We start from the raw sequence: 14742 nt of genomic DNA on the forward strand, positions 1-14742 counted from the left end.
TTTATAGAATAAAGATCCTGATTCTGACAGAGACAGTAAATCATTGCCATAGCGCTGTCACCATGATCTAGAACACGCATATGTACTCCAACGACCGCAGCCGTGTCCCAGTTTCTAGATCCAGTGTTTGATAAGATTGTAGTACTTTAATGTCACATTAAACCGTCAGTTAGCAGTACCTTTTATTTAGCAAAGTAGTGCAAAACGGTCCGAGATGTTGTTACCACCGGTTATGATGATGGCGAAAACGATGTTGATGATGATGATGACGGTGATGGAGATGAGTGCATTACTTTAAGACGATTGTGAAAGACAACAAAAGAAGATGGGCTGACGGTCGTCGGCACGAGATAACGACACGTGACTGGAAGTGCAACCGATAATGAGGAGAGTCAAGAGCCAGAGATAGGACTTGCCGATAAGGGACTGATGGAGGATGTTTGATAATAGTAGCTCATCGTGATCGGTTTATGCGAGACTGTTGCTAGGTACTTTTACTGTTGATTGAAAACAAATTGAATCCTGTATTGCTGTTATGCAGCTTAGGATTAGTGCAGTTAGGGGATGCATTGAAACCGTTTATATGTTTTTTACGATAAACCAAAAGTAACAATCGCCAACCAATCAGCAGCAATAATCATTTCCAATCGACAAGGATAACATGGAAAAGGTATGAAAGTATGTTATCAATGCCAGCGTATCTGTACGGGATTGGGGTATTAAATGTTCGTAGAGTGTACGGACAATAAAAAGCTAATAAAATACAGCACCATCGCAAACAACAAGACTTTGGATTTTAGTGCAAATGCAACAACCTGACACGATGCAATTTATAAAAAAAACTAGTTCTTCATCCCCCATCATCAAAGAACTATGACTTTTTTTCAACAACACTGCAATAGTCCCGCCTCAATCCCTTCACACGCTGTCACCGCGCATCGAACACTAGCCGGTCATTGTGGCAGCATGTCTGTAACACCCGGACCCACCTAAATATAGCAGTGCGGGGTTCCATCCAAAACCGGTCGGCGATAATGCGATAACGTGGACCTGGTATCTCGTGTAAATTTCACGCCGCGAAAAGCTGATACCAACCTGGCTTTACTCCGAGAGTCCAATTTAATGGAGCTGCAATTTTTTGATTGTTGGCCTAAACACGTTATCTTCGGAATCCACGCCCGGCCTGGGACGGGCGCGGGAGGTCTCCGATCGCAGTGCGAAGTGCAACACGTTTGTTTACAATTTAATGGCATTTTGATAACGATATCTTGTAGTGTATTGCATTGTAGACATACGTGAAGAGGTGTTGGTGCAGTTTTCTGTGTACTGCGAATGGCATTGCAAAGGCAACGCCCGCCACGGCAGCATCGGTCGGTGGCCTTGTATCGTATAGTTAGAAATGATTTACGATAAACGTACCTAATTATCAGACATTTAAGTCGTAAAAACCTGCTAAATGGGTTTAAAAATATTCAAATCGCGGTACCGCCCCTAAGAACCTCAATATTGGTCCGCTTGTTTGCGAACCAAATGAACTAGCCGCCATTTTACATCGATTACATTTATTCAATTATGAAAATGAATCCATTATCCACGCCGAAAGGAATTGTACATTTCCAGGGGGTCCACTTCGAAAGGGGACGGTAACGTGAGTTGAGCGCGGTAAGTATCAAATTTGACTTCATTATGTCTCCATCGAGTTTTAATTGGACGGACCGTAAAAATTAGACACTAATTATCGTATCTATTCGCCAGAGTGTGCAACAGTGCAGCGCGTTCGCGTCACCGTCGTCGACTATCACACCCTCCAGATCGAGAGATCTCACTTGCGATAGTCATAAAAGCTGTCCGTAAGTATTTGCAAACTGCTTCGAGGACAACCATCGATTAGCAACTAAGTCGTTATTGTTGTTGTCGTTGTTATGCATTATCTCTGACCGAGTTGCTGATGCAGTTTGCAGTTTCTTTTGCCCCGGCTAAGCTCGAGCAATAAAGTAAAGGCTGATTATGTAAATTGGAATCCTGTGTCCGATTGGGTTGAACCCTGCTCGGACATCGAACTGTACCCGTCGCGTGACCTTGGCGCGCACTATCGATTGGATTCGGCACAGCCTACGGCGGCGTTAGCAGCGTTGGAATGGTAGTTTAATTGCCAGTTTATTCCGTGCTGCGTCACGGTGCTTGTGGTGGTGCTGGTTGTGGTAGGCAGACTTTGCCATAGCTGCTTGTACAAATGCATGAATGCGTGAGTCTGATTTATTGATTGCTGATTAGTTTAACTGGGTATTCACAATAATTTAAGGAAAGGAAAAGAATTTCTTCAACAATTTTTCAGGATGGAACATTTACTAGTTCTAGAAAAATATTTAACTAATCCAGAAAAGAAATGAATCATTTAGGAAGATCACGCAAAGTATAACATCTCGGTTTATATTTCAAGGGATTCTCCAAATTTACCGCTTGGGAAGAAATTGTTTGACCGTCAACAGAAATCATGAACGTGTAAGGAAGGCGAAAATGACCTACTCCAAAACAGATTCGAGCGTTATAAGGTTTTGCAAATCACACTAAAATAGACTATCGCAGTGACATGGTTCGTAAGTTAATGGAGAGTTTAAGTTGAAGAATTTCAAGGCACAGGATGCAAAAAGCCGCTTAGGGAGCTGTATGACAATTTTCTGACGAAATTCAATTGCATTATTTGGGCAGTGGCGGATCCAGGGAGAGGGTCCTGAGGGTCCGGACCCCTCCCGAAATTCTTTAAGTTGTTGAGAAATTCTTTCAATTTTAAATCGTTTTAAACTGAAATACATTCCAAACCAGATTCGACCATCAAAAATTAATTTAGTTAAATGATGTTATTACATATCACAAATTGCACAATGACAATTTGAAAATCGAAATTTCGGACCCCCTCCGAAATTTTTTCTGAATCCGCCCAGGTATTTGGGCATAGGTTTTACACCGAATAAGATACACCCAAAACAAAAATTTCTTGCATTAATTACAAGCGACAATCACTTTACAATTCAATATAAATTCTTCAAAAAGACTAAACAGATTTTTGTAAATAAACTTGTTTCGCTCATTATTCCACTGCCGAGTCGAATTTGATAAGAAATATACATTAATCCACATCTTTACCCTTCGTAGAGGCAATTTCGAATGTTTTCTGCATTGAAATTAAAGCGAATTAGGAGAAATCAGCTATACAAAAGTATGTTTATAAATCTTATTAGACTTCTTTAAAAGTTAATAATGCACATGCTAGAGCCAAAGCTCCTTTGCATCTACCGTCAAACGGGGTTACTTGCAACACTTTTCAACTTCAAAGCGGTATAACTAAAAATGCTGAAACTCCAGTATAATATTCAACATGTACAAGCCCTAATGGGAGTATGAAGAATACTAAATGGTACTTATCATATCAAAGTATCATTCCGTTTTTAGGATGGCCAAAAATTATGCCTGTTGCAAGTAATCCCGCATATGGGGTAACTTGCAACACATGAACTTCATTGAAGTCTAATGCAGCATTTTTTTGTTTACCTCTAGTAAACCAACCAAATGTACTATAATTTGAGCTTGAGCTTGTGCGACCACCCATGGCTGCTGCTACGTTATCGATCTGGACTAGCTAAAGTTGCACAGGGAATATGTAGATAATTATGCTTGGGAGTAGCAAAACATCTTTCAATGTGCAATTCCTGACAATCCTAAAGTGTTTACTGATCAATACCGGCACCAGCCAGGCCCGAACGTAAATCGTGGAAGGAAAGGGAAGGAATATTAGTCCGATACTTGCTTTTGCTAGAGGCCGTATAGACTACTACGCACTTCTCAAATATTATGGGAGGAGGATATTTGTTAGTAAGTACAGGGGTTAAGTAAAAGATTTTCTGACAAGCGCGCGATTTAAGATGTTTAAGGTCTCTGGGCGTCCGGCCTCCAGGAGACTTAGTGACAATCCGAATTGACCAAATGTACTATAATTTGGACGTTTAATTAATTTTAATTGGATTTATTTTATTTTATTTTATTTTATTTTATTTAAAATTCATACCCATGTTGTTTACAAACAACAGCAATTTCGAACAGCTGTAACATTCGATTTGTTCCAGATTTCCTCACAAAAGTAGGGAAGGTTAAATATTGGGGCTTTAACCCTTCGTTTCAGAACTAATAGTTGCAAGTATTATCCATAGAACTGAGGTTATTGCAATGCACATGATTAGATTCCATTGGAACACTGCAGCCAGGGATAGTTTCAGTGAACGGGTAAAACTAAATTATACTATATCTTTGTTGTCTTAAATTATTATTGAAAGCAGATAAAACCTATTAATGTACACTGTCAACGATTATCTTTTCCAAGCAATCGGACTATTATGCTAGAAAAATCCAGTTGAGTATAGGAAGATAGAATTTGAACATTTTCTAGTACTGCTAGAGAAGCAAGTTCGCATAAAGACGACTTCCTGGTACTGTTCTGTATTTACGGAGCCTTTTTATATTCTAGTTGTGTGATAAACCTTTAAAATGTGATTTGAAATGCTATACAGACTGTTATTTTGAACGCTCAATCAGCCAGCTGGCTCAAGGCATAATAGCAATAAGACAAAATACTGTTGCATGTTACCCCACATGGGTGGTTAATATAGTTAAGTCGTTATCTTGTGTTTATTTGAGATGGTAAACAAACATGTATCAAACAGTAACGTTTGCTATTGTCTACTCGATCTGTACGTAAGAGATACAAATGATATGCTCTTTCCATTGAAGTGGAGCAAAGCACGACATTCCAGCTTCTTTTCTATTGAAAAATCTCGAAATAAAGAAGATTACTCTGTCGCGCTAAAGAAACCGAAAATAATGACTTGTAGTACATGATTATCTTTTAACATATGCTAACATTTGACAGCTATAGTGCTAAATTGTAAAAATATTATTAGCGTTGTTAAATTCATCTTAATCGAAACATGTTGAAGTGTTGCAAGTTACCCCGCTGTTGCAAGTTACCCCGTTTGACGGTATATAAAATTATTTAATTTCTTGCTATTACTACGTTTTTGGGGTCTCATTTCAAAGTAAGTGATTTGATAAAATATTTTGTTTATAAAATCCCTATCTCAACCCCAATTCCTTTGTACTTCCAATCGCAATCCCAATCTCAATCATTCTCTCGATCCCAACCCCAATTTCAATACCAATCCTAATTCTAATCCCATTCACAATCCCAATCTGAATCAAATTCCAATTTTAATCTTAATCTCAAGCATAATCTCAATTCTTACTCCAATCCCAATTCCATTCCAATTGCAATCAGAATCCCAATCTCAAAGTCTCTCTCTTTCTTTTTTCCAATACAAATTCCAATGCCAATTCTAATCCCATACACAATCCCAATACCAATCGATTTCAAATTCTAATCATAATGTCAATCCTATTCTCAATTCATATCACAATCCCGATCCCAATTCCATTACAACTCCAATCACAATCCCAATCTCTATCCCATTGTCAATCTCAATCCCAATCCCAATTTTAATTACACCCCAATCACAATCCCAATCTCAATCAAGTTCTAGTTCTAAATATGATCTCAATTCTTAACCCAATCTTAATCCCAATTTCTTTCCCAAGTCCAATCACAAACCCAATCCCAATACCAATTCCTAGCACAATCCAAATCCCAATTCTAATTTTATTCATAATCCCAATCAAATCCCAATTCCAAGGGGCGGGAATAACATAGTTTGTAAATCTTTTACATGGTACGCAGTTCACCTAGGTTCGATTCTCAACCGCACACATAGGATATAAGATTTTTCTAAATAGAGCAAATGATCTCAAGATTAATCCTAATCCAAATTCTTATCCCAATCCCATTTTTATTCCAAATTTTAAACTATCCCAATCCTAATGCCAAACCCTATCTTAATCTCAATCTTTATCCAATTCTCAATTCCAATTCCAATCCCAATTCGAATCATATTCACAATCCCTATACCAATCAAATTCCAATTCTAATCTTTAGCTCAATTTTTATCTCAATCCAATTTTCCATCCAATTCCAATCACAGTCCCAATCCCAATGCCAGGTCGCCGGGAGCGTACCCACAGCTCCAGGGAGTGCGATGGAGGACCTGCGTTTGTTTGTTGGTGTTGGCTTATATACGGTCGTATAGGCTAGCGTATTCCAGAAATAGGAGGACTACCTCATCCTGTACCAAGTCGTTGGCTAGTGGGTCCCGTACAGATCCCGCCAATCCGTTTTGCCTCCGAAGGTCCTCGATCTCCTTGCAGTTGCAGTGGAGGTACTCGACGTGGAGGCGGGGGTTGCAGACTTCGCATTCTGGTGTTGTTACGCTGGAGATGGCGTGCGAGGTGTGGTGTTCCCCACCCGGAATGTCTCGGTTATGTCCCACTGTCGGTTAATCCCTCGATTTTTAGTGCGTGGTTTTGAGATCTCATGATTTCTAGTGCGTGGGTTTGAGTGATGGGTGAATCCGTGGTGAAGATTGGTGTTGATGTCCCTGTAGATATTGGCGGTAGGGGTCTCGTCTTGGTGTCGCCTTCGGGGCTCGTCTACCGTCCAACAGCTAGACGGTCGACATCGGTGTTCCGTTTGATACCGCCGTTGCCAAGTACGCAGCATAGTGTGACCAGTGGATCTCGGTGGCCTTCGATAGCCTGTACGAAGGGGTGTGTAGATATTCCGGAAGTGAAGTCTCTCAAAACAGATAAAGTCAGTGAAGATGACTGGTGAAGCCGTCTGACTTGTAGCCATTGGTGGAGATCTGGGTGTGGTTGGTATAAGTTCCCTGTATTTTGTCACTATACTGCTGGGTGGTCCTCGACACTTATTCTGCAAGTCAGGCTATCGTTGATGTTCGGTCCGGGGTCGTGCAAGTCCCGTGGTCTCACACGATGCAGCCGGACGATGGTTGGGAGGGGTTTGTTGGTGAATTCATGATGTATGTTGGCTGCGAAGGTAAGTAGCGGCATTCGTCACCGTTGTTTTTCGTTGTTTTTGTCGTTGTTTTTGGGATGGCGTCATCGTTAGTTTTCTGTCGAGGGTGACTCCGAGGGCGACTGGTTCCTTCCGGAAAAGAACGGCGATGTTGTTGAGGCGGTTTGGTCGGAATTTTGCTAAGTGATGGATGCGCCAAAAGTGAGTGATGGCACTCTTTTCGACAGAGATGTTGAAGCCGGTAGTTAGTGCTTACCGGTCGATCACCTGGAATGCGTGGAATCGTTTTCCTCAGGGGTCACCACAATGATGTCGTTCGTATAGACGAATACGTAGACGCCTCTGGGTAGTACAGCGAAAAGCGAGTTCATCCTAATAAGGAATAGCATATCGGCTAGTACTTAACCTTGCGGGGTAATCCGTTGGCCTCTTAGAACTCCTGGGATAATGTCCCACCTATGCAGATCGGGAAGCGGCGATTGGTGAGATAGTTTTGAATGAAGGTACCTAAGTTACCCTGCTGGTCTTATCGTTTAAGGTCTTGAAGTACGCCTGCGCGCCGCACTGTGTTTTTATGTGGTCTTGTCCAGCATTTCTCCGAGGGAGCCTAGGTGAGTTCCTGTGCCTAGTCCCTTTCGGAAGGCGAATTGTCTAGTTTCAAGATGTTTGTGGTCTTTCAGCCACGTGGTCAATTGCTGGTTGATCATCTTTTCCAGGGTTTTCCCGGTACATGTCAGCAAACTGATTGGTCGGAAGTCGCTAGGCATTTTTGGGGGATTTTCATAATAAAAAGAGCGCCGAGCTTTGCGTTCCACAGCTTCGATCAGATTTTGTGCCACTGTTGTATTCAATGTTGAGCGCTGAGCGCCCATTTTGTTTCTCGTTTACAACTTTTTTTTGTTATTCCTAGCGTTCTGCCTAACGATTGTCCAATATTTTTCAATTGGTCGCAAGTTTGACGAGTTTGCAGGGTTAGAGATATACTAGTCCTGAGCAATTTTCCCGCAATCGTGGAGGCGTTTCTTTAAAATTGGCAAAAAGTGTTTTTTCGCAAACATTATTTTGCATAAATATTTTGATTGATAGTGTCAGTTATCCCGAAAATTTCACTTAACGGCCCACAAGTGCGAATCGCTTGCTTAATCAAGTATATTTTTCCGGAAATTCGAAAATGTTTTCTTTTTAAACTACTTTTTGGCCTTTCCTTTTCTGGTAGCCGTGTACAACTCTTCAGCAATGAGTTGCTTGAAATCCACCTTGACGTTTCTTGTAGCGACAGTTTTAGAGGACAGAAAATCTGAACGGCAGGTTTTCTTGGTTAATGAAATAATGATTTCGCATTTTTTATTGCCTTATTTCACGATTTGCTTTGAGATCTTAAACATTTCGGACTCTAATTGCCTCATTCCAATATTTTTGAACTTGAAGAAAGTCTCCAGATTCTTAGATTTCTAAACCACTACCCCTTAGCTAAAATAAATGAAGAATAGTTAATTTAAAAATTCCTAGATACCTGGATTGTATGATCAATAGATTACTAGTTTTAAAATATTCCTAAATTTATCATTGCGTTTCTTTCCTAGGATATTCGAGGGTGTATTTCTGCATTATTTACCAAGCGATACTTAAGATTTAAAAATCTTGGATATTCAGGTTTCCTGGATAAATTAAAAAAATCCTGAGATACCAGAAAATCTGTGCACGCTTCAAAATTTTTGACTCTATTTTGTCCAAATTTCTCAAAAATTACAATCAATCATGTCAATTGGATTACCATGAATCATTGCTACCTGAATTGTTTGATAATTTTTAGTAAATTAATAATGTGGTTCTCGATTCTCATAGTTGGTTGTTGCCCTGTTTTAAGGATTTCTGTATTTTTCCATTCATTTACATTAGTTACTAATTCAAATTGTTCCAATAACTACCACTAGGGTACACCCCAATACCCAAGCATAATTCCAGAAGTAACAGAAATGAGTAAGGTCTTATCACGAAAGCTCCCGTAGTTACCAGTTAACCTAGCCTCTATTCGACACCATCGCCATTAAAGTTGATTAGTACTCGTTCGAAAGCACTGTTTCTTTCCTTACTGCTAACCTACTAACTTTCCCAGCTTAAAGCCCCTGTACTTATGTAATCGGATGGCTTGTCGACGGAAAACTTCGCGTAGGAGTGCCGAGCGGCAGCTCCTTGCTATCAGCAGTGTTATTGATCAGCATGATAATAGTGGTGTTGCGCGTTGGTGGTCGGTCCCTGACGGCAAGGATAAAGTGTCTAATTACTATACTGTCAACCCTTTTCTTCCCAAATTGATGAGAGCGCTATCTGCTTACCCTCAGCACCCCCCCCCCCCCCCCCCCCCCGGTGTCCGATGGGTGCGGTCTGCTGGCCGTCGTTGCTGTTCAATACTGACAGTGCACCCAAAGGAAGACGGTTGTTCTGAAAGCTTAATATTTAACCTGTAGGAAAAAAGGAAGGCTTACGTTGGAAAGATGCGATGAGGTCGTTAAAAGTTAATGATATCGGCTGTAGAAGAATCGTTCCTCAATTTCGCTGTTTAGTTCTGGGGGAAATGTAAGAAAAGTGGATACTAACCTTTGACAGTCCGGGCGACAGTAAATGCGGTGAGTGGCTGTTCTCACAGATCTCATCCCGGTAGTTGATGAACGGATCGTTACTGCTGGCATCGACACTATGGCAGTTCTGACCGATGGAAGAATTCTGTGATGACGGACCGGTTCCGATACCGGACGTACCGCTTGGCGAACCGGCTGACATGTTTAGCGGAGAGCTTGCCGTGGACGATGTCGATAGGGAGGAGGAGGACGATAACGATGATGGCGATGGGGACGTGGCGATGGAAATCGACGAATGTGACGACAGTGGACTACTGGCGGTGTTACTGTTGTGATGATTATTCACCATTGTAATGTTGGTGCCATTTAGTGTGAGAGGCGATACCACTGACGGAACCGATATACTACTGCCGGTCGATCCGAGCCGATGTTCGACACTGTCCAGCGAGCTCAGTTCCTCCTGGAGCAGCGATCGGTAGCTGTCCGGAATCATGAAATCATCGAAGATATCATTGAAAAAGGGACCGGTTTCTTCCAGTGGAATACAGGCATCGCCTGCCGTCGGAGCCAGATGAGTTAGATCGTCCGGTTCATCTTTTAGCACTGGAAAGGTGGATGAGAAAAAAATGATTAGTTTAACCGTTAATGAATTAACAAGGTAATCCGAACAAAAAATGACAGAAACTTTATACACAGTGAAACTAAACGGAATGCTAATAATTATTTTTCAATAAAATGTCGACGGCGCCATTCCTTCAGAACAAATTACGGTTCTACATTATGTTCTTCACCCTACACAGATTAGGGCCTAACAACGTAACTTTTTATGTAGATCATTATCATTCTGCTATGCCAGCAGCAGCCTTATATTGGAATGAGAAGCATAGGCCATTTGGGGCTGCCTACTAAACTTTGGTTTTCTTTTGTATTTATCATCCATTTCCACGGAGCGAAAAAAAAGGATTTCTGAAATAACCGCCATTCCCTACAACTAATAATGAAGGGATGAAAAAGAAAATACCGTCGAGCAGACCCTGCCACGCACAAAGACACCGACATATCAGAGAAACGGGGTCAATGATGGTCCGTTCGGAGAACGGCTGTCCAGCCTCCACATCATCCAAATGAGGTATCACGTGACAGTCGAAAGCTTGTCATTTTCCTTCTCCATCGCGTTATTGTTAGGAGGCTTCCCGTAGGGATACTTGAATAGAAAGAATCAGCTAACAAGGGACTGGGAAGAGGAAACAACTTGTCGGTTAGTTGAGCTTCACTTTGGACAGTGGCAGTGTTACCCGATGACAGGTAAGATTATATCGCAGTAACGCAAACTGTGAATTATTGTATGCCAAATATTAAGGAGGGAGTAAGTTTTTTAATGATTAACAAGCTCATTTGCTTGGTTTTATATTGTGATCAAAGTGAAGTTGTCAATGTACGACAACTTTTCCTAAATCTTGAATTGTGTTTCGACTTCGTCTTATCAAAACCTGGCGCTGACTTGATACCAGTTAAGGTTCGACGTACGACATTTGATTTGGTCCAAAAACAAACGAATATGGTTATCGAAACACGTTCGTAGAACGGATTTTCCGTGCGCGAGAGAAAGGATTCAACTGTGAATTATCAAAAAATTGTCTTACGTAATGTTTGATGTAGCATTGTACATTGCACTGCTTCGATAGTCGGTTTCGGTTTCGCTATGTTTCATTAACAAATCCCAACTTCTGTGCTGCATCGACCTCACTCTGAAACAGGTATTTGCATTGCGAGAAGTTGTACATGATTGGATTTAGCGCCTATCTGGTGCTAGAGCGCAGTGTCAAATACTGATGAGACGAAATCGAAAAACAATCCAGAATTTGCTAAAAAAATATAAGCAGCACTACGCTATATTTCTCCCTAAGGAGAAAATTGATCAAAATTACGTTTTCACCAGCCTAAAGTGTTTTTTTTTTTGCCAAAATCGTGTGATATATTAATTACGCCTAAATCATTAAATTTGGGGCAATGACGTCTCCGGAGGAATTTGGGAACATTACAAGTCCTATCATATAATGTTGCGATTTTAATAATTAATCTCTCTAGAAGTGAAATATGCTAATCAACCTTCCTGCATGTACATGTATTAAGATTATCTTCAGCAAAGTTGTAGAGCATGCTTTTTTGCCAACAACTTTACTGAAGACACAAAGTTTTCATCTTTAATATCTTCAACATTTTTGCCTGTTGATTGTAGATGACCCTTTGATAGCCAGTTCATTTCATAACCTTTTAAATATCATCTTGTAATGGCGGGTATGTTCCGTAAAAACGTTTGAATGATCGAAATGGACACCTTTCTATATCAAAACATTCGCTGATCTCGAATGTTTTCGAAGTACTTTGGCAATTTTTGAAGAATATAGTGTTTCGAATAGTGATTAGTTGTTTACTTTGAAACTGTTAAGCTTACGTCAATAGTGTTTTCGGGATACATATCAAAAATAGTAAGGTCCATCATTAGCTGCTATGATTTTAGTGATTTATCCTCCTAAAAGTGTGATTTTTAAATTATTTTTATTTGGTAGCAGAATTGATCTGACGTCTATGGAGAAGTTGTTGAGATTGTTTTCGCGAATATTTGTTACAAATTTTATCTTTACTAAACACACTAAGTATTTTCATTAAACGCTTTAAAAGTTATAGCTCCTTAGATTTGGATGACACACAAAAATATTTTTGAAACAACTTTTCAATTATCACAATTAGAAGAAAAATGATGAAAAATGACGTTTTCTGTACGTCTTTAGTGTGTCAGAACGAGGTTTAATGAGCATCTGCTGATTTTTTTGTAACTTAAATTATAAAAATAATAATAACTTTGCTAATGACGCCAAGTCTAATTATTTTTTGAAGAGTTGATTCTCCATAATTACTTCTAAGAGACATCTTCAACAAAATAATTGTCTCGGAAGATGCGCTGTATTCTATTGTAAAACTTTTTCGAGGATATTTGCCCCAAATTCGACTATTTCGGAATTATGTGATCTAAACAGTAAATATCAGTTTTTCAACACTCAAGTCACCTCACTCTTCTACATTTTTCTATAAAGTTCCTAACATAGAAATAAGACCTTATATACATAATGTGAATGCGCCAATCAATTCAGCCTTCAAATATACTCCATAACTTGCCATTAACTCGACATATTTGTTTAATTTTAGTGATTTTCAAACCTGCTAGGTGGCTATTAGTATACAAAATAATTTAAAAAAACGCCAAATTCTCATAAAAACCGATTCTGATGTACTAGAGACATCATTTTCCTTCTATTTTCTGACAAATAATATGCGAACTAAGCACACTTAGGAATCAGTAGCGTCTGGCTCAAGTTGTTTTATTTTATAAAACAGTGTCATTTTTTATGAATATCATAAAATGGCAAAAGGTTATCTAACAAAAACTTAAATAAATCATACCCCATTGGCCGTATAACACTTTCTTCAGCAAAATTACGCCCCTGTATTCAACTATATAAAGTGTTTTTTTTTACTTTTAAAATTTTGTAGATACCCAGTTTTGAAGGAAAACTAATGAAAAACACAAAGAATTTCATTTTTTACTAAGTTTTAATGGCTCTGCCGCTCTTATAATTCAAAATTTGTACAAACTAACCAACCAAACTTCTCCATTAGGACTTTCTGAAAATAAAAAAAAATCTAAGTTCCTTCAGGAGCACTTCAAGAGGCATGCATTTGAAATTTTACCCAAAATCGGCCCATTTTTCAAAAAATCAAATTTCGCCACCAGTAGGGAGCATTTTAGCAAATTCTCTCCGAAGAAGAAAGTGCTCCTAATACCCTAATCTTTCATTTAAGAAGTGAGCCCGATGACTTTTTTAACATGACGTCATTTTGGGACACCCTACTATGCACTCGAAACGCATCTCGAAAACGAACTTATGCTGAGCTGAAATTTTTGGAGGATCTCGATTCATTAACTGAGAGAATGGTCAATAACTTTAATAATATATTTGGGAGGAAAATTCTCTTTGGTGGACGTCTTTTAAAATCCATTTTTAGCTTCTCAATGTCATTATATTGGAGCATTAAAAAACAACTAGTTAAATCCACCTCCCCTGCATCCAAAGTAAATTTTGGGCTTCATCAAGGTCTAGAAACCAATGTTAAAACTAGGTGCCTCAAATTCACCCCGGTCCCCTAGTCCTTAAGGTTCTAGCGTGGAAATATTCAGTACTACTGCAAAAGTAAGGGAGTGTCCCCGGTTGTGGGTCACCAGCCATTTGTTACGTTTGCGTTTTGCTGATGCTGTAAAACTTTGCATCACATAAGGATACATCCATAAATGACGTAGCATTTCTCGAGCGATTTTCAAAACACCCCTCCCCCACTGCAGCATTTCGTCACAAACCTCTTAACACCCTCCTGATAATGACGTAGCTTTCCGAAAACCCGCAAAAGCTTGTATTGTTTGCACTACTCGACAATTAGCAATGAAAAAAAACTGGTTGTTTTAACTACGCACATGTTCTAAAACTTTCTAGCGTAATTAGAGTTAGTTGAAAGATTTAAAAAAAAATAATGAAAAATTTCAAAACGAAACATGAACCATTTACTACAGGAAACAAATTATTTGCTTACATTTTGTACTTGGTATCATTTATAAGGGGATCCCTATCCCTATCTGTTATTAAGTTTCATGAAACTTTGTTAAAGTAACCTTATCATGAGTACGTCATTGGAAGCCATAAGTTCTTTTGGTTTTTTGGGTTTTATTGGCGTAGTTTTTATAAAATCATACAAGTTCATGAAAAAAACAACTGCTCTAGTATAATGCTTCATAGATTAAAAGTAGTAAAGTAATCTATTTGCTTTCCTCCGCCTTCTTATTTTTCGAATTACCTCTCGAAGCAGGCATCTGCATCCCGTTCCGGAGAACTTTAATCTTTTTTCCCAAGTTTTACTTGCCATAGGTTGCAACAGCCATTCCATCAGTTCTCGGAACCGATTCCCACTACGCTTCCTAAATGAGCTATAAAAAAGTTAAATTGCAATAAACTGACCACTCTGCACTCACGTGACTTCATCCTATCGGACATCACATGACTTGAACGTACTGCAGATCCAGTGATATTTAATGGACAACTTTGACGGCTAACCATCAGTGGCCCTGACAGTATCTACGTT

General features: G+C 39.4%; 1 protein-coding gene across 1 annotated transcript in view; it reads right to left on the reverse strand.

The window, feature by feature from the left end:
* The window catches only part of LOC131677590 (protein similar), a 359630-nt gene that overhangs the window by 44389 nt on the left and 300499 nt on the right, over window positions 1-14742 (reverse strand). Inside the window, exon 8 of the mRNA XM_058957482.1 lies at window positions 9572-10155. Coding sequence (XP_058813465.1) covers window positions 9572-10155 — 584 coding nt within the window. The remainder of the gene's footprint in view (window positions 1-9571; window positions 10156-14742) is intronic.

The sequence above is a fragment of the Topomyia yanbarensis genome, chromosome 1, assembly GCF_030247195.1.
Source record: "Topomyia yanbarensis strain Yona2022 chromosome 1, ASM3024719v1, whole genome shotgun sequence".
Classification (NCBI taxonomy): Eukaryota; Metazoa; Arthropoda; class Insecta; order Diptera; family Culicidae; genus Topomyia; species Topomyia yanbarensis.